The sequence below is a fragment of the Crotalus tigris genome, unplaced genomic scaffold (genome assembly GCF_016545835.1).
Source record: "Crotalus tigris isolate CLP2741 ecotype Arizona unplaced genomic scaffold, ASM1654583v1 scf7180000023654.2194447, whole genome shotgun sequence".
Lineage (NCBI taxonomy): Eukaryota > Metazoa > Chordata > Lepidosauria > Squamata > Viperidae > Crotalus > Crotalus tigris.
Window position 1 is genome coordinate 779,520 of NW_024100101.1, and position 21,570 is coordinate 801,089.

General features: G+C 42.6%; 1 protein-coding gene across 12 annotated transcripts in view; it reads right to left on the bottom strand.

The window, feature by feature from the left end:
• The window catches only part of CDH23 (cadherin related 23), a 641,486-nt gene that overhangs the window by 380,867 nt on the left and 239,049 nt on the right, over nucleotides 1–21,570 (bottom strand). For all 12 annotated transcript variants that reach the window (XR_005553851.1, XR_005553852.1, XR_005553854.1 and 9 more), the window contains 2 exons: nucleotides 20,995–21,189; nucleotides 19,550–19,678 (listed from right to left, as the gene is read on the bottom strand). Coding sequence is in view for 9 of the 12 variants with exons in the window: in XM_039320524.1 (XP_039176458.1) it covers nucleotides 19,550–19,678; nucleotides 20,995–21,189 (324 nt within the window). In the remaining 3 variants the exon portion in view is untranslated. The remainder of the gene's footprint in view (nucleotides 1–19,549; nucleotides 19,679–20,994; nucleotides 21,190–21,570) is intronic.

The window sequence follows — 21,570 nt, forward strand, 5'->3', positions numbered from 1 at the left end:
CACACACACACACACACACACAGGTAAAAAGGATATATGCAGTGTTATCTTCATTTTAGATGTCAAAAGGGTCTCTCTCTCTCTCTCTCTCCCTCCATCTCTCTCTCTATCTGCCCTTGGTCTGCCAGTCCTCTTCACCCTCTCTCTCTCTCTCTCTCTCTCTCTTTCTCCCTCCCCCTCTCCTATCTGCTGGTCACCTGGCAGGGTGGCTTCAAGCTGTTCTCCAACAAGCTCAGGGGTAGGCAACCTTGGCTCTTTTATGACTCATGGACTTCAACTCCCAGAATTCCTGAGTCAGCATAGTTGGGCTAGCTAGCTCTCTCCTGCGCTTCCTGCTTCCTGCAGAGACGCAGCAAAGGGAGGAGCTCTGCCCGATAAGCTTTTCAGCTCCTCGGAGAACACTGTGAGTGCACTTTCTTTTACACACACACACACACAGAGAGAGAGAGAGAGAGAGAGAGAGAGAGAGAGAGAGGGGGGGGGGGGCAGGGAAGCACAATTGCCTCTCTCTGTCTCTGTCTCTCTCTGCAAATGGCAGAGGAGGCTGGGAGCCACAGGGGAAGGTTCAAAGAGCCGCATGCAGCTCCGGAGCCACGGGTTGGACTAGCTGACTTCCAAGGTCCCTTCCAACTTTATTATTGTTGTTGTTGTTGGTGGTGGTGGTGGTGGTGGTGATGGTGGTACAATATTACAATCTTTTTATGAATGCAAAATAAAAGAGAAAAGGATGTTTTACTTTGAATGATCATCTGAATCCAAATTTATCCAAATGCAATATTTTCTATTTATTATATAACATTCTCTAAAGCAGTGGTGGCGAACCTATGGCACGAGTGCCAGAGGCGGCACTAGAGCCCTCTCTGTGGGCACACGTGCCGTTGCCCCAGTCCTAGGCCTTTAGCTGGGTTTTATAAAACCTAGATGCCGCTGTGTGCAAAAAAAAAACAAAAAACAAAAGTCCAATCAATCAGTCAATTTCAACTTCTTGCAGGAAAAAAAAAATCTTGCAAAGTTGGAATTGATTGATTGAACTTTTTAGTCCCACCCAGTCTGCCATTACCGCCACAGCCACGCCCATCCTATGGGCCATGCCCACCCAATGGGCCACGCCCACCCGGCACCCGACGATGCATAAGTGGTTTTGGGTTGCAGTTTGGGCACTCGGTCTCTAAAAGGTTTGCCATCACTGCTCGAAAGATTAAATTCAATCTCTCTTTGGTTAATGGCCACCATGTTCACTTAATGACACCCCCCAAAAAAACAAAATGGTCACAAAATCTGGCACAATCACATAGTAATCTGCTTACTATTGACAATGATGGCTCAATTATGGTCATACGTTGAGAACTACCTGTGTTCACAATACTAAATTAGCTGGAACAACCTGGTTTAAAGTTTAAAGAACCGTTTAGAATTTAACATGCTGAATTTAAAACACCCAAAATGTAACTGTTTTTTTACACGACTGCAGATGCAATCTCTCTTGAACAAGAATACTGAATTCTTCCCTCACAGGGCAGGGTTGGGGGGGGGGGGAAAAAAAAACACATCTGCCCAACTCTTCTGCTACAATAATCTCCTGCTGAGAGGCAGGAGGGGTGAAAGGAAGAAGAAAATTTGTTTCAGTGATTTTACAGAAAGAAAAAGGGATGTGGAAAGATCTTTTTAATAAAATCTTGAGCTTCTAATAAAGCAGACGCAGGAAGTATAAAATAAGGAGGAATTAACTTAGAGGTAGTAAGCTTCTGGGGCACGGAGAGCATAAATCAACACATTCTTTTGTGTGTGTGTGTGTGTGTGTGTGTGTGTATACATTGTATGTGTGTGTATAGTGCACTTGTGGGTATATATACATATCCACAAGTGCAGTATTTGTGATGATATTAATTGCTATGACAGAATAAAAGTACATCCTTTATCCATCTCAATTACCTTGATCACAACCTCACAAAGAGATCTTATGCAAAGCTGATTCCAACACTTGCTGTTCAAATTTTCAACTATTTTATTAAATAATAATAAATGAATTGGGACTGGTTGTGAATTCTGGCTTGGATGAAAGAGCTAACCTCCATCAAAGAATATCATAGACTGAAAGAAATCAGCACAGTGAAAGAAATTCAGTCTAGACACAGACTTCTCCAGGAATTCATATTTACCTGTAATCAATAGAAGGATAAGAACATGTTGCAATCTCAGGATTTAAAAAATAACACCTATAGGTAGGAACATTTTAACAGTTACAAACTAAATATGTATCTTTCAGTAAAAAAGAGGCAAGGTGAGTGCTATGGGGTTAGAGGTACAGTATGAAGCAATATCTATGCATTTATAATGCAGAAATGAGCATTTTTAAAAAGAAGTTGAAGAATGGTTTTAAAGACTTTCGAAGCTGGTAAGACTCCAATATGAACAAATCACATTTCTAATCCTCTACAACTCTTCCATCCCTGGAATGCTCTTTGTAGAGTAAAGGGGTTCAACAATTAGTATAAACAATATTTCTGTTGTCCATAAGGGACATTATCCCCTTTTTTAACCTGCTGAAGTTTGTAAATAAATTAAATTTGAGCTTTTAACTGGAAGCTCAAACCTCATATAGGAGAGAAGCAGCATAGCAGAAAATAAAATCTGCACACACCAGCCCTGGCAATAGGTCCATTATATTTTCTTTTATTAATTTCTTGAAAATGCTTGCCTCCCTATGTATTTTTTTGGGTAACCACTAAATTGGATGGAAATTATCTGGTCATACATGAGCATTATTTTCTGCAATTACAGTAGCTGCATAGAGTTTACACTATATATCCAGTGTTTTAAAAAAGAAAGAGAAAATAATAGCTTGACATTTATAACCTCACTCTGTAACTCAAAAATCAAAACCTTTATTAAGACCCATAGGCCAAAAAGCATTACCATAAAATGCATAGAACTATAATTACTAATACAACTTAAAAATGTAGTAGAATAACATAAAATACACTACTATAGTAACTTTGTAGTAGTAGCAGTGGTAATCACAAAGTTGTGCTAAACTTCGATTGTAAGTAACATATGGTTTAGGGATTTCATAATACCATCTCCACATGGCTAGGAATCCTGCTAAAACTGATTGTTTCAAATGACAACCATTTGTCTGAAATGGTATAGGATTTTCTGCCTGAGCAGGGCATTGGGCTAGAAGACCTCCAAAGTCCCTTCCAATGCTGTTATTCTGTTAGTTTGTCCTCACAGAATAAAATGTGCCCCCTTCAAATAGAAGAATCTCAAGAACAAGGTTAGGCCACACCTCTTCAGTAAGACAAATATGGGCTTCAAGATATTATAAGCACATTGCGTCATGTGAACATTAACATTTTAGTTTTCTATAGGTTGTTCTTTTAGGCCAGGAGTCTTCAAAACCTGGCCCTTTTATGACTTGTGGACTTCAACTCCCAGAATTCCTCAGCCAGGCATGTTGGCTGAGGAATTCTGGGAGTTGAAGTCCACAAGTTATAAAAGGGCCAAGTTTGGAGACATCTGTTTTAGGAAAAAGGAAGCTAATGCCCTCAATACCCTTCTCATCTCCCCTGGGAGAAATATTAAATTTCTACATGATCTACATTAAATCACATTATTACAATAGGTGGTACCTGGCTCAATAGTGTAACTATTAGAGCAAGGGACTTCAAACTTGGCCCTTTTATAATTTGTGGACTTCAACTCCCAGAATTCCTCAGCTAGTCTGCCTGGCTGATAAATTTTGGGAGTTGAAGTCCACAAGTCATAAAAGGGCCAAGTTTGGAGACCCCTGTACTAGAGGGATCTTGGAGTCCTAGTGGACAATCACTTAAATATGAGCCAGCAGTGTGCTGCAGCTGCCAAAAAAACCAACACAACCATAGGCTGCATTAACAAAGGGATAAAATCAAAATCACATGATGTGTTAATGCCACTTTATAATGCTTTGGTAAGAACGCACTTGGAAAATTACCAATTAAATTTTGGTTGCCATGATATAAAAATGATTTTAGAAAGAGTGCAGAGTGCAGAGAAGAGCAACAAAGATGATTAGGGGACTGCAGACTAAAACATATGAAGAATGGTTGCAGGAATTGGGTATGTCTAGTTTAATGAAAAGAAGGACTAAAGGCGACATGATAGCAGTGTTCCAATATTGAAGAGATACCACAAAGAAGAGGGGGTCAACCTATTCTCCAAAGCACCTGAAGGCAGGACGAGAAGCAATGGGTGGAAATTAATCAAGTAGAGAAGCAATCTAGAACTAAGGAAAAATTTCCTGACAGTTAGAACAATTAATCAGTGGAATGACTTGCCTCCAGATATTTTGGGTGCTTCAACACTGGAATTTATAAGAAGAGATTGGGCAACCATTTGTCTGAAATAGTATAGGATTTCCTACTTGATCAGGGAGTTGGACTAGAAGATCTTCCAACTTTGTTATACTGTTATTCCGCATATAGCCAGGCTGGAATTGCATGATCTGCCAATATGGGAGAATAATGATTAAAGATGACACAGCCTGAATTACTGAACTGATGTATAAATTAAAAAGTAAGGGGGCTACAAAACACCATGCCTTCCTTACACCAGAGCTCCCCAACTTTTTTGGCATCAGGGACCAGTTTTGTGGGAGACAATTTTTGCATGGACCTGGCCGGGGGGGGGGGGAGAGATTTCAGGATGATTCAAATGCATTACACTTATTGTAATTTTTGTAAATAAATAAACAAATAAATAAATAATATACCTTATTTTTATTATCAGATTAGATTAGACCACTTCTAGGAAAGTGGGAAGAAAAAACAACAATCCTAAATTCAGCTTTCCAGCAAAGCAAACCGAAGACCCAGCACGCTGAGGAAGTGCTGAAAACAACATTCAAAAAAGAGAAATAGAGAGAGACCAAACCAATTCAGCATTGCGCAAGCCCAGTAGCCTTAGAAAAGGTGCAAATGAAAGAGAGAGAGAATTTCGGATATAATATAGAATTGGAGAAATGGGAAAAAATATGGGAAATAAATATAAAATTGACTATGTCGGTGGCATTCAAGGAAAACCAGTTGAAGATGTTTTGCAGATGGCATCTTCCACCAGCAAAGCTTGCCAAGATGTTCCAGAACAATTCGCCAACATGCTGGAAATGTAAAAAAGTACATGGAACATATTATCATTTATGGTGGACATGCCCAGTTGCAAAAAAATACTAGTTTACAATAAGAAAATGGATCGAAGAAATAATAGACCAACCCGTAGACTGGAAACCAGAGATCTTTTCGTTGGGTATTTTAAACAGAAAATATAGTAGAGAAATATAGTACTTAATTTTACATATAATAACGGTGGCAAGAATAGCATATGCACAGTGCTGGAAAAATGAGAATATACCATCAGAGGAAGAAGTAATAAGAAAAATCCTGGACTATGCTGAGATGGACAAATTAACAAAAGAGATAAAAGAAAAGGAAGACACAGAGTATTATATAACATGGAACAAGTGGTATGTCTGGTTGGAGACTAGAAATAATAGAGAATAAATATGGAAAGGTCAAAAGTGAAAATATGTGTATAATAATGTATAATAATAATAATAATATGAATCATTCTTAGTAAGAAGTAGAACATGAAGGATAAATATTTTAAAGAAGAATAAGGGAGGAAATGTAAATAATAGATTACCGTTACGCAATCGCTGTAAAAAAAAAAGGATAGGAGTATATATTGTGTGTGTATGTGTGATATGTTTTGCTTTGTTTTGTTTTGTTGGTTAAAAATAAAATAAAATAAAAAAATAAAAAGAAAGAAAGAGAGAGAGAGAGAATCCCTTGGAGATGCAGTGCTTAAGGTGAAAGGTAGCTTCTCCCTACCCCTATTTGTACCCTTAAAAAGACACCCTCTCACACACACATACCTTGGGAAGGAGGTCCCCCACCAATGAGGTTTTGGGGGAGCCCCCGGTTGCAAGCTGGACTGGCGCACATTTGTCTTGCAAACTTTGAGAGTTGCACAACGGAAACGCAAACCCAGCTGGGGTGCCGGGAAGGGGGGGGGAGGAGGAAAGTGAGAAAGAAGAAAAGGAGGAAGAAGTAGCAGGAGAAAGAAGGAGAAGGACCTTGAACTGAGCAAGACGGCTTCTGTCCTGCTGCTCTCTCGCCCCTGCCCAGACCCCTGCAAACTTGCACATTCCTGAGGTAGAAGACACGCTTTCAGTGCACCTCCAGCTGCGCAGCCCGGTTCCTAAGTGGCCCCGGCCAAGTACAGGTCCACTGACCAGGGTTGGGGACTCCTGCCTTACACCTTTTTTTGTGGAAACAGCTCCAGATAGGTGACTCCAAGGGGAACATCTGACTCTCAATGAGGTGTTAGAACAGTGGTTCTCAACGTTTGTGTGACGGCGACCCCCGTCACACAAATGTTCTGCGCATGCGCGGCGCCCCCCATGCGCGGTGTGCATGCGCGGCGCCCCCCATGCGCGGCATGCATGCGCGGCACCCCCATGCGCGGCGTGCATGCGCAGCGCCCCCATGCGCGGCGTGCATGCACGGCAGCGCCCCCATGCGCAGCGCGCATGCACGGCGCCCCCCCTGAGGGGAGAAAATGGCGGATCGCCTTCTTTGGCGACCCCCGAAAAATGGTCGATTGACCCAAATGGGGTCGCGACCCATAGGTTGAGAACCGCTGTGTTAGAATAAAGAGTTTGGGTAAGATGGAGCACTCTTCTATCCATTGAGGAGTCCAGAAGTTTTTGCCAAGTCTCTCCCTTCAAAGCAGATCAAACACAGATTTGAAACCCATAAAGTCTGTCTAAATGGTTCCCGTGAGTGGTGAAGTGTATTTTTCAGCTAAATGTTGCAAGACTAGACAGTGGTCTAAGGCTGAACAATCCTGCCTATTCCTCAACAAAAATATTTCACTTTGGACCCAATCCAGCAGTTTAAATAAAGATACCTTGCATATAATCTGCTTATTGTATTAAGCAAGTTTTTTGGTCAATAGTTAGCAGGGTTAAGTCTATTTCTTGTATTCTTAGAGAGAGGAATAACTATGGCCTCAGTCCACTCAGATGGAAAATGTGCTGTAGGCCCACCAATCTTTATTTTCTTTTAATAAGTTTGAAATTTAGTAAGTTTAGTAACTTTAGTAAGTTTCCCCAGATTTCAGTTGTATCGTGAGATATTGATCCTTGGTTATAGCACAGGAGGCCATTTGGGAGAAGTCACTATTGGATGGAGAACCACCAGTGGTTCTGCAGGGAGTTGGCAGATGCGACCCTTCCCACAAGACAGCAGAGTTCTTAGTTGCTGTAATTAATCTCCCCCAATTCTCTCTCAGCATTTGCTATTTCTTAGCTTTTATAAGTGCTGTATAAAATTTCTTATACTCTCTCAGTGATTGAAAGGAACTTAATGATTGAAAAGTATATATTAAAGTAATATATTTTGCTTTATAACAACCTGTATCAAATCAAGATTTGGATTTCATATGAAGGGGTATACAACTAATTGTTGAAACTTGAGACAATAGGGCCTGGAGTATACAGATAAAACACTGCAACATGATAATATCTGTTCAGACAAGTTTGTTAAACTAAGAGTTAAAGGAGGGGTTCTGAATTTAGTAGGCAAGTGTTTTGCCACTCCGGAAGACCATTTATTCCAAACAAGTCTTTTTGTTGTGCCCTCAGGAGCAGGTGTTAAGGGGCTGTGAACTGCAGCTAGTTAAGTGAATCACTGCAGTTAAGAAAATCACACAATCATTAAGTGAATCTGGCTTCCCCTGGTGACTTTGCTTGTCAGAATTTGGCTGGAAAGGTTGCAAATAACTATCACATGACCAGGGATGCTGTGCTGTCCTGCTCACTCACACACACAAGTAATTGAGGTTTTGTGGGTTTATTAATATTCCCCAGCAATTCCCTTTACCAAAACCCAGATCTGTCCCAATTAAATCCAGCCACAAGCAAATCAATGCTAGTCCACAGAGCAATGACCAATGAGTCCACAAGGCACTTGAAAGTTTCCCAATCAGGCAAAATTAAATCCACAATACAAGAGGGTACATGAGGTTTAAAAAAAAAGTCCACAGTTCATAAAGCATGATCCAAGTCAAAGCACAGTGTCAATCCAAAGCAAAGCAGGAATCACAATGACCAGAAAACACATAGCTAGAAAATGTACACATTGTTCCCAGCATCGCCTCTATCAGTCTGCTGTGCTAAATAGCCAACTTCTGGTGCAGCCCATCAAGAAGGGCGAGGCTTTCTCCTCATGGGTAATTTGTCTGACCTTCTCTGCTCCTGCCTTTTCTCTGCCCTGTGTGTTCTTGGATCAGGTACAGAAGGCAAGTCCTCTTCCTCATCCCTCTCTGGCTGCAGCTGCATGCTTTCCCCACCGGAAGCCTCAGGGCTGTCATGCTGCAGCTGTGCTTCAGTACAATCACTCTCAGACAGCTGCTTGGAGCCACTGACCCACTCCCCTCCTGATGTGCCAGGAACTGGTTATCCTCCCCGAGCCGACATTTGAAGAGGTATCTGGAGAAACGTCTGGGGGAGTCATCACAGATGCTGGGTAAATGTATTCCAGTTGCAAAGTGCCAAAATTGTGATCATCTGACTGTGGGGACTGATGTGATGGTCATAAGTGTGAGGACTGGCTGCAAGTCACTTTTTCAGTGCTGTTGTAAGTTTGAACGACTGTTAAAGTAATGGTTTTATGTCTAAGACTTACCTGTAGACACTTTGCAATCAAAATTATTGAGATTAGGTAAAGATTTGTTAGGACACATGAAATATACTATTGTGTACAATATCTGGATTTTTCATCTGTCTTTCCCTCCCTTAGGTTAAAGACTTGAAATTGCAGCCTATTATCACAGTAAGAAGAGCAGAGAGAAGGGGAATAGAATAGAGAAGCCTCTAATATTTATCAAGCTGCTTTGATAGATATTAGAGGCAAGAAATCCTGTTTTGCGCTCCTTAATTCTGGTCAAAAGGCCGATTGGAATCTCTTTGTAGTAATTTGCTGCAGTTTATCTATTTCTTTCTTTCTGCCAGCTCATCAGTAATGGGCTGGATATCATGCTGTTTGGTGGGAAAAATTAAGATTTGGTGCAATAATAAAATAATGTACCTGGATTTATATTCATTTTCTCCTGCTTTAATACAAAGATATCAAAACTCAGACAAACCGTGGAGATAGATATAAGCAGAGAAACAGATTGCCAAGCAGAATTTTCAGACACCTTTCTTAATATTTAAATCCCCTCTTAAGTCAACATAGGAAGCAGCATTTACATGAGAATGACAGATAATTGCACTCGAAATAGTGCCCAATCCTACATTCCACTTATGACATCATGTCATAAGACGTGTCTCATCGTGTCAATGCAGGACTCTGCCTTTTATTTTTAGATCACACATAGTTCATTCTGTAGCACATATAGAAGATCAGAACTGCAATCTGGTACTTCTAAGTGAGTTTAAAATGGTCACTGACAGATCATATTATTAGATGCTATAAGATGAAAAATAGGTAAAATAAAAACGTCTAGCTAATTACTTCATAGACACTTAAAAATGATGGATGAGGAAAAGGGTTAGTTCATTTTGAGATGCAATAAAACAACCACAGCTTATCATTTAAGGGGAAATCATTCTTAGAATATATCTGGACTTCTTCATTCTCAGAAATATTAAGTCAATTAGATTCCGAATTATCTTGAAATGATGAAAGCACTTAAAACATACTGAAAAGAAAGATCCATCAGGCATGAAAGACGAAGTTCACATGTGAAGGCCCAATTAAACTGATTTATTGTTAAATAACCTATGCACATGTACTAATGATTAGTCCCTGCTTGGAGTTAGATAAGAGTCCATGGAATTCAAGGGGGGGGGGTTAGACTTAGTCCACTGGTCCTACATAGGGATTCTAGGCTGATTCCTCTTTTAACTCCCCCAGGTTTTGCCACTCCTTCTATATCACCTTAGTGAGTATAATAATTCAGGTAGCAAAAGAACCAAATTTCTAATTGGACAAGCATTTTCCATTCCTGCATGTTCTCTACTAACTTCCTAAATAGCTCCCTAAAAGGAAAATATATGCCACTGTTCATTCTCTTACTATATTGATTGATTGATTAGGCACTACCTAACTCACAAATAACCAGGTCACTCACAATGTAGCAAAAAAGAAGAAAAATTAAATAACACACTATAGAATGAATAAATAAATTGAAAATCTGAGCATTGAACCGAAAAACATCTACAAAGTACATCGTGCAAGGGGATCCATCCAACCTAACCCAAGACTTAGGAGAACAGCCTGATCTTTAAGGCTTTTCAGAACATCATCAGGGCGGGAACCCCACAGATCTTTGGGGAAACCTTATTCCAGAGGGCAGGCACTGTGACAGAAAAAGCATGTTCTCCAGCATGTAGAGGAATGTAGACTCCACGCATGGGTTGATTTAGTCTTCTAGCCCAATCAGACCAAACAATCAAAGTTGCCACGCCTCTGCAGGGTCTGACCATGCCCCAGTTTTCGTTTGGTCTCAGCCCTGAAGACACATGAGAATTTGGCTCCTAATTTAGATTCAGAAAGATAGTTATTGCCATTCGTGGTTTCTCTATCCCTTTTTTCCTTCTTGGGGGGGGGGGATTGGTTCAGCTCTGAGCTCAGTGCTGCACCATTTCTTCTCTCTTAATCAATTCCCTTCTCCGTGAGTTTTCAGAGGCAGACAGCTGATCGTAGATTGCTGCCTCCTCATTACAATCCACCTCCCCCACCCCCTCCCAAGATCTTCGCTGTGAATGCGAAGCTAAACTACTAATTTTCAGCTGAAAACTGAAATCACCTTCTTAGGTTTGTTACCAATTCAAACAACCTGCAGGCGCCATTTTGAGCCTCTAGAAGGCTCGATCCTCACACTACTCAAGTACTTCCTTGTTACTGTTGATTGTCAGCTGTAAATTACCCCCCCCCCCAAAAAAAATACCAGCAAGTGAACTGTTTGACTAAAACAGCTGATTACCAGATTACTTGCAGGAGAGGATTTTTTCTCTCAGCTTGTTTCATCTCTCATCAGATTGTCCCGGCCGCCATTTTGGGCTCCGCCCGATCACACACATTAAATTGACTGCTTTGTCCTAATTACAGCCTTTTCAGTCACGAAGTAACTTACTTATTTGGTGATTCTCCCTAAGTGGGGGGGGGGAATAGGAGTTCTAATTACATTCCTTTAGATCTTCATTCAGCTGCTTAATAGGCACCATCTCAGGTTGCCTAGTGGACATAGGGAAAATACCTTGAGTCTCTCACTCCATTTTATCTGGTAATATTCCAGACTGTGACTTACCAGTACCTTTTAAATATCCAGTGCCAACAGATTGGATGGCTGCTTGCCTTGCCTGTTTTCCGCTGTCTGCATAGTGGTCGGCACTTACTGTCCTAGCTGTCACTAAGTGAGACATGAGGGTCAAAAAAAATCAATTAAAATAAAACAGAATTAGATTAAACAAGATATATATCTATATTCATATATAGACTTATCTTTAATTGATACCTTTTCGGCCAAATTGTCTCTATTACAGTGGGCCTGAAAAATTGAATGGGGAGGAAAGCCCCTGAGCGTAGCACGGCTTATATCGCGTAGTGACTCCGTGCTTAACGGTGGGCCGGACCTCACAGACCCTCGTGCAGGCCTGTACCACCCAGGTGGGCCATGGCCTTCCTTTTCTCCTGCAGACAAGGGCCGATCCAGGGATCTCCTGGTGAAAACCTTCCCTTTCTTCTCCTGCAGAACAGGACTGATCCAGGGATCTCCTGGTGACAACCTGTCTTTTCTTCTACTGCAGTACAGGCCAGATCCAGGGATCTCCTGGTGAACACCTGTTGTTTATTTCCTATTGTTTATTTCAATATGGCGGATAACACCGTTTCACAGGCTTCCACCTCCAGTGGAAATATAAAACGCAAGCCATCCAGTCTGGATACACCTGCAAAAACCAAGGCCAAGGTAAAATGGACCTCTAAGGCCGATGACAAGCAAGCAGATAGCAGACATGGGGTGCTGGAGCGACAATTCTCCAAAGCCCAGCGGCAGACAGGAGAGACGCAGCTTATCCCCTCACCTCCTCTTGCATCCACATCAGGGGAGCATCGACCTTCCCCTTTTACACAGGCTTGGTCTCCCGAGCAGACCCTGGACCAGGGTTCCTTGCTGGGATATGAACGGGACCATCTGTCCCTCTTTGACCGAGAATTGAGATTACAGGTCCAAGATTCAATTCCAGCTGCTGAGCCAGGACCTTCCTCAGTGTCTTGTGGGTCTCAGGGGGAGGTTACTACAGTTGTCCCTCCCCCAATCCCTTCAGCATCTTTCACGCCGATGGCGGCGGGTCTTCGGGGCCCCGAACATCCTTCATTTACTGTCCAGCTCCAAGCCATGATCTCACAGGCGGTGGTTCAGGCAATGGCGGCTTCAGGGAGGGCCATTCCGGTCCAAGGACCGTCAACCCCCCCTACGCCCACGGAAACTAGGCATCCCAGGGAGTATGTGATTTCAGATCACGGTTCTCCACCTCAATCTGAAGGGAGCGAGATATCAGATTTTTCTGCTCAGATTCCGGAAGAAGGCATGTGGTCAGACGGGGAAGACATTCAGGCGGAGGCCACTCCTATGGTAGGGGTGTTTAATCCAAATTCCTTCTATCCTCTTTTACAAAAGGCCTATGTCACCGGAAAAATTGAACCCGTGAAACCACAGACGACCAATCAGGACTCTGGACAGAGTTCTGACCCACTGTTTCTGGAACCGGTCAAGAAGAACCTACAGATACCTTGCCCCCCTATGTTTCTCAAATCCATTCAGGATCAGTGGGGATCTCCTGGAAGTTTCTCTGCTCTTGGGGGATTAGATCGTAAGCTCTTAGATACGGTCCCTTCCCTCAACAATGTCCTCGAAGTTCCGAGTGTAGACGAGGCTCTCGCTCCCATACTGTCAGACACCAAAATCCCAGGAGATATGTCGGAGGCCCTTAAGGCTGAGGACAAGAAGTCTGAGATTTCCCTCAAAAGGACCCATCAGGCATCGGCTTGGGCTATAAGAGCCTCAACATCTAACTCCTTTTTCGCTAGAATTGCATTAATCTGGCTCAGGGAATTACAGGCCAGATTATCCCCAGACGAGGTAAGGGTTCACCAGGATGTCACTAAACTAAGGGCTGCACTGGAATACATGGCCGATGTGTCTCTGCAGTCGACCAAATATTCGGCTCGGGCCATAGCTTCCAACGTGGCCGCACGCCGGTTGTTCTGGCTAAAAAATTGGAAGGCCGATACCAGGCACAAATGGAGAGTAGCTGCGGCACCATATCATAAGGGTCGCCTTTTTGGAGAGGCTCTCACTCGTTACCTGACTGAAAACAAAGAAAAGTTGAAAGTACTAGCTCATGTTGTCAAAAAAACGGGCAGACGTTTTTCTCCATACAACCGGCGTCCGTCGTTCAAGTCTGGCTCAGACCGAACTACATGGAGCGGGTATCGGCCCTTTCAAGCAGGGCCGGACCGCTCATCGGACCGGTCCGGCTACAGAGACAAGCCAAAGCCACAATTCCAGGCTAAGAGGCCCCTTCGCGGCAGAGGAGCTCGTCCTTTCCGAAAGTCAAAGTGACTTGAGGCGGATTCCTCCCATTGGCGGAAGACTGGCACTATATTTCCACAAATGGGAAAGTACCACCACGGACAATTGGGTTCTAACCACTATCAGAGACGGACTGTCTCTGGAGTTCCTCACACTCCCACCTCGGCGCTTCATCTCCTGCCCCCTATCCAGAAATCCCATGAAACAAGGTCTCATGGAGGAGGCCATTTGTCATCTGTTAAGCATAGAGGCAATAGAGCGGGTACCCCCAGATCAATGGGGACTGGGTTTCTCCTCCATCCTGTTTGTGGTACCAAAACCCTCAGGAGGATGGAGGGCGATCCTAGACCTCAAGGCTCTAAATCGGTACCTAATTTACCAAAAATTCAAGATGCAAACTCTTCATTCTATTCTGGGCAGTAATCGGCCGGGGGATTTTCTTACATCCATAGATCTGACAGAAGCTTACCTGCACGTTCCCATACATCCAAATCACAGGCGTTTCCTCAGATTCAGGTATTCCAACCATCACTATCAGTACAGGGCCCTGCCATTCGGTCTATCATCAGCTCCAAGGGTTTTCACCAAAATCGTGGCGGTTCTCGCCACACAGCTCAGGTTGGTACCAGTCCGCGTTCAGTGCTACTTGGACGATATCCTAATCCAGTCGTCCTTGGCACTGAACGCCCGTTCAGACGTGGCACTGACGATCAAGACACTCCAGGATCATGGATTTATGATCAACTTCCCAAAGAGCCATCTGATCCCAACAAACCGTTTGCTCCACCTAGGCACAATAATAGACACCAGCCAGTGCCGAGTTTTCCTGTCTCCGGAGCGTCAGCTCAGCATACGTACGATGGTCACCAGGGTGCGCAAGGAGAAACGTGTAACCCTGCTCCTGCTGTCACAGCTGTTAGGGAAACTGATCTCATGTATTGCCATAGTGCCTTGGGCCAGGCTTCATACGAGACAACTACAGTGGTTTCTACTCCCTTACCAGAAACGGGGTGTAGCATGTTTTCCACAGAGGGTGCAAGTCCCACCACAGACACTCACGTCCCTCATCTGGTGGTTGTCCCCAGCACTGTCCAAAGGATCCCTGTTCAGAGAACCGACTCGGGTAACCTTGACCACAGATGCCAGTCTGTTTGGATGGAGGGCACATCTGCAATCTCAATTCGCCCAGGGACGGTGGTCTCAACGGGATCTCAAGAAAAATATCAATTGGTTAGAGCTCAGAGCCATACACCTAGCACTTCGCCATTTCCACAAGAAGTTGGCGGGCCGCCACGTGCTGGTTCTGACAGACAATGTAGCGGCAAAGGCCCATGTCAACAGGCAGGGCGGCACTCGATCACGGATTCTAATGTCCGAGGCCCAGTGTCTGGGGTCATGGGCGGAACAGAATCTGTTGTCCCTAAAGGCAGAACACATTTCAGGGGTGGAAAACGACCAGGCAGATTTTCTGAGTCGATCTACGATAGATCATTCAGAGTGGCGTCTACATCCCCATCTCTTTCGGGAGATAACTCACCGTTTCGGTCGACCCAAAGTCGACCTGTTTGCATCCCCGAAGAACACCCAGCTTCCCCGGTTTCTTGGCCGGTGGGCCTTCTATATGCATTTCCACCCCTTCCCTTGATCCCGGCTGTCATCAGGAAGCTGTTACAGGAACAGGCGGAGCTAATCCTTGTGGCCCCGTATTGGCCGAGGCGTCCATGGTTCGCGGATCTCATGAACCTCGCCATAGCCCCCCCTTGGCAAATCCCTCCAGAGAGGATAATTCTAACACAGGGGGCCATATGCCATCCGAACCCACAGTGGCTACAACTAGCCGTCTGGCATCTGAGCGCCAGTTCCTGATGTGCGGATCTTACTCTTCAAGGGTAATAGCTATGATCCAAGCTTCCAGATGGCCGGCGACGAACCGAATCTATGATGCCACTTGGAAGAACTTCTGTGACTGGTGTACCTGTAAAGGTTTGTCTATCTCTTCTGTCACTATTCCAGTGATTCTTGAATATCTCATGGATGGAGTGGATAAAGGCTTAGCGCCCAACACCTTGCGTAGACAGGTGGCCACTCTTTCCACGGTGTTCACCTGTGCCAACGCCACTCCATTGTCCCATCATCCCAGGGTCCGATCCTTTATGAAAGGAGTCTCCAACACCAGACCTCCGGTAGTACACAGGTATCCATCTTGGGAACTACCTCGTGTTCTGCAGGCACTCACTAGGTCTCCCTTTGAACCTATAAGGTCTTGTCCTCTTCACATTTTGTCCCACAAGGTGGCTTTCCTAGTAGCCATCACGTCGGCGAGACGCGTGTCAGAGCTGGCTGCTCTTTCAGTTAGGGAAGACCTGTGTACCTTCTATCAGGACAGAGTGGTGCTGAGGTTAGATCCCTCATTCATTCCCAAGGTGAATACCCTGTTTCACCGGGCTCAGGACATTGTACTACCAAACTTTTGTCCCAATCCTTCTCACACACTAGAAAAGCAGTGGCATTACCTAGATGTACGTAGGGCATTACGTCATTACATTAAGAGGACAGCTTCCTTTCGCAAATCGGAGGCATTGTTTGTCTCTTTCCACTCAACTTCCAAGGGACAGAAGGTTTCCTCCTCTACTATAGCCAGGTGGATCAAGGCCTGTATCGCTCAATCTTACCAGGCTTCCTCTTTACCTGTCCCAAGCCGCCTGACAGCGCACTCTACTTGTAGCGCTTCCACATCGGCGGCGTGGCAGACTCAGGCGTCCATAGAGGACATCTGTAAGGCGGCTACGTGGTCGTCCCCTTCACCATTCATTCACCACTACAAACTCTACAAGTTTGCTTCCGCGGAGGCTGCGTTTGGCCGTCGGGTTTTACAACAAGTGGTCCATTTCAGCACCGACACTTAACCAACCTGCTTCCCACCCGTGGGATCATAGGGGCTTTGGTATGTCCCATGCGTGGAGTCTACATTCCTCTACATGCTGGAGAAGGGGCATTGTCTTACCTGAACACCTTTTCTCAGCATGAGGAATGTAGACTCCACCCTCTCCCTGATTATTACTAGCAACTAGGTTAGTGTCAGCAGTTCGGAGCCATCTCGTCACACAATCATTCGCTTCGACCTTTTGAAACTGGGGCATGGTCAGACCCTGCAGAGGCGTGGCAACTTTGATTGTTTGGTCTGATTGAGCTAGAAGACTAAATCAACCCATGCGTGGAGTCTACATTCCTCATGCTGAGAAAAGGCATTCAGGTAAGACAACGCCCCTTTCCTGGGTCCTGAAAAGTGGCACTGTTTAATTGAATGGACTCAGAACAAGCCAACTCTGTTGAATATATACCACCTTTTTTTATTAAACAGGTAATGTAAACCTCCTTAACTCCAGAACATGGAAATCAGCCAGTATAAAGGCTGCATACATTAAAGAGAAATAAGGCACTCCGTAATCTGGATCAGAATTTTACTTCACATAGATACTCTCTTAATTGCCCTTCAATTCAAGTCAGAAGGAGGAAATAAAGTTAAGGTAGTCTGTAACAAACTGGAAGGTGTTTAAGTAATGGGTAAAATATTCATAAGAAATGTCACATTTCAAACTAGATACAAAGTTTCCAAGATTTTTCTTTTCTTGAATGCTAAGACTGACATCATTTACCATCATTTATTATCCATGTTATGAAAAATATCTATAGAAAAGCAGCATTTAGCAAGACTGCTATATTTATTTTGAAAAATATTCCTTTTAATGACCACAAAAGTACTTGAAGAAGTTGATTATGTATAGTCTATAACAGGGGTAGGCAACTATTTAATTGAATAGACCCAGAACAAGCCAGCTCTGTTGAATATATACCACCTTTTTTTATTAAACAGGTAATGTAAACCTCCTTAACTCTGGTTAACTACCCCTGGTCTGTAACTGTAGATCAGTGGTTCTCAACCTTTTTAATGCCGCGACCCCCAACCGGTCGTAAGTCGAGGACTACTCAACCAGTCGTAAGTCGAGGACTACTCAACTGGTGCAGCACCATTTGCAGAATGGGACTTGTGGCGGGCTGCGCAGGGCAGAGACAGCCTGGACAATTCCTATTGGCTTTTGAAAGCCAATAGAATTAGAATCTATTCAAGAGAGTCTATTCTACTGGCTTTCAAAAGCCAATAGAATAAAAGGGAGTAGCACAGCTAAGGAAAAGGGGAAAAAATGGCGGACTGCATTGTTTGGCGACCCCCGTGAAATGGTCGTTCGACCCCAAATGGGGTCCCGACCCACAGGTTGAGAACCACTGCTATAGATGATATGGGCATGTGTATGTCTATTTTTGTAATAGTTTTTCATTTTTTTTTTCATTGCTATTATCAGACTGTGTTTTTCCCCTCCTTCATTGCTTATACTCTCTTGCATGAAGAAAACATTTAATATAGATTCTGAAATGATATTCATTGTGGCTCCTGCAGCAATGTCTCCCTCCTTCAATTACTTATAAGCTTTTTAAGCTGCATTATCAAGTGCGTTATTGGTTAGTTATATAATGCATCTTTTATTAAGCTGGTTGGAAATCCTTCTGTTAGAGAAGTCCTAAAACTCTTACATCAGCAATTTTGCATTTTATTCATATTCATTCTGCATGTGATTGGCAGATACCTAGTTACAAAACATACTTTTTTTGCTACTATTGAGAAATGAATATACTATTACCAAGCTAAAGCTGAAACCACTCAGCCATTCTTCTCTCCATCTTTTGCTCTCTGCAACACAGTTCAAACAACTTTGGGCAACAGGTAGATCCAGAGAAATATAGCACTGTAGTTAAGATATTGAACCAGAAGCAAGGATACCCAGGTTTCTACCCTTCCTGAAGGACAGAAGCTTGTTGAGTGACCTTGGTCCAGTCACTCCCTCTCAACCCTGAAGAGCAATGAGCTCTGTGATGGAAAATGACACATCACATTATAGAGTCCTAGTTTTGCTCTAAGAGTCACATGAGCACAGTGGAAAAGGAAATACCATAAGTACCTGAAAGTAAGACCTACCCCCAAAATAAGCCCTACTTTTGGGGTGAGATGCATGCCTAAAAATCAAGCTAGGGCAGGGGTGGGTGATGGAGCTGCCCCACACCCACTAACCAGGCCTCCCATGAATCTTCGCCAGCCCACTTTTTCTGTGGAATCCCCTGGCACACATTCTGCAGTCAGAGGCTTTTCCAGAAGGCTGGAGTTCCATTCTCAGCTGCAGAATGAAGCTGTTCCTTCGGCCACAGAAGAAGTGGGTTGGCTGAGCGAGGCTGTCAATGCTGCCATGAGGTAAGTGGAAAAGACACCCCCCAAAAATAAGACCTGGTGCCTCTTTTGGAATCAATCAATCAATAAATAAATAAGACTGGGTCTTATTTTCGGGGACACATGGTAAGCCCTGCTACCATGAGGGACAAATGCTATGAAAAACAGCAACAAATCCAAAGAAATCAAGTCTTATCTTGATAAACTATGAGTCTGATTATGAACCCATTGTATCTTTATGTAGGGATGCCGAAACAATCCGTCAAGTTCAATTTTTAACATCAATATCGTATTTTTTGCTATTGTATACCATTATAGATATATGGAGACCACCGCCAGAAAGAAAAGTGATTCATGATTGTTCATATAAAAAAAAGTGGGGGAGGTTAGTTGTAGTTACATGCATAGCCTTCTCAAAAATACCATTCTGAAACTGACTTATCAAGCTGAGTGGAAGGATTTTGACCTTTTCACCCATAACTTTTTCTGGACTTCTTACAGGTGATGGGTGAAGTTGGGGTGAAGCTCATCAGTAACCATAATATTCTTCCTAATATAGCACTTCTGTTTCAAAAGAGATTATGTGATAGAGGTTTCCAATAGTATCAATACTTTTATCAGAGTTCTTACCGGAGGGGAGTTCTCATAGATGTTCGTACTGTAGGGGAGATTGATAAAAATTGGATCCATATCCTGTACATCTGTAATGGTAATTGCAAGATTGGCCAGAGCAGAGAGGGGCTTGGTTTTATCCTGATCCTTAAAAATGTATAAAGAGAAAATATTGACATAATGTTAAGTAAAATTCAATAGACAATAAAAAGCTAATTTCATCTACCGATGAGGTAGACCTTCTGTGACCCAAAGCTTCCTTTTTCAGAATTATGTTTGACCTTTAATATTAAAATCTTAGCACAATTCTCCTCTATTTTGCACTGGAAAGAGGTGGAAATTGTAGTGTAAAACCTAAAATGCATAGTTTGCAATATAAAATAGAAAAGTCTGTCAACTTTCAGCAAACTCCTCTAAAAAAAAAAATGATGCAAAACCCAGCCATTCTGGAACACCAGATCCCCTCTACTAATTGATAAGTGTTGTATATAGTATATATATGTTGTAGATAGTATGTTTAGGTGTGTGTCATTTATATGTTCACTTTCATTTTTGATGTGTGTCATTGTGTCCACAGTAAAAAATGACAAAAAAGGTTATCTTATCTTATCTAACCAAGAGTTGCTCATTCTTGGTTGACAGAATCAACTATTCTATTATTGCCACCATGTTCTAGAATCGAACATAAGAAACTATATTTTACTGAGGAGAATTGGTTGGTTTTCTTTCACCGACAAAAGCTCTGCCAAATTTCAGACAGAAACTGTTTTCAGTTATGCTAGTATCAAGGTTTGGATCTCAATAATAATTGAACAATGTTTGACAACAGCAAACAACAGCCTTCACCACTAATGTACCCACATCTCTTTTTATCTCATTTAGAATTACAGCACACCATTTTCAAAATCTGTCAAATGCTATCAAGGACAGCATGAGAACACTTTTTTCCCCCAATTATAAGCCGCAGCAAGAGAAATTCACTTATTCTGCTAATAGAATGATACTTTCTAAGAGCTCTAGGAAGTCCTTCTTGCTTTAGTAGAAGTGCTATGGAACCTGATGAATGTTTGAGATATTCAGTGTTTCAGTATTAAATTAAATTCATTAAATAACCTACTTGTATTATTTTATAATATGAATGCAGATTATAGAAAACCTTAATGTGCATTAAATTGGTTGGTAGCCATATAACCTGATTTTAAATTTCCTCTTTTGATATATGTGGGTTGACTGTGATTATTTAGAGGAAACAAAAATGTGGGCTGCCCATGTTCCTAAGAATTTTATGTGGTCCAAGGTTGTCACTAAACTTTAAATAATCTTCAAGGCCCTAACTCAATTAAAGCCCTGATTTTATAATACCTGAATAATATTCACCTAAAATGTATGAATGAAGTGTATTCATCTACAGTCCCTTAAATTGTTCAAGAGACAAAGAAAAGGGAAAGATGACCCATACTCACTGTGGCATTCACTTGCAGCTGATAAGCCTGCGTGACTTCGTAATTCAGTGGACGAGTAACTGACACAATGCCACGGCCACTGTCAATGGTAAAGAAGTTGGACGGTGGTTGAAAAGAGTAAAGCACGCTCCCGCCTGCTCCTTGGTCTGGATCCGTGGCATTCACAATGAAAATTGGAGTTCCCACTGGTGTGTTCTAAAAATAACCAAAAATACTTGCAGTAAGACTGGAATGCAAAATTTAGACATAGTAAGGAGGAAATCATAATTAAACTACATAGCCAAGGAAGCAAAAATGAAGTAGGATAGTGATTTATCAATTTCTCTCAATCCCATGATTTCTTCATGGTTAACATCATCCTCAGAGAAGTTTTACTTTGTTTGTTGTTGAAGGAGAACATCAAGAGATATTTTTAATTTATACTCATTGAATTAGAACCAGAGCAAATATGAAACAAATCAAAGAAGTTGTTAAGAACAAGGGACAAATGACTGGGATCAAATTGTTGTTTTGGATACTTCATGCAAAGGACCAACTCACTTAAGAAGTTTATAATGCTTGAAAGATAGAAGCAAA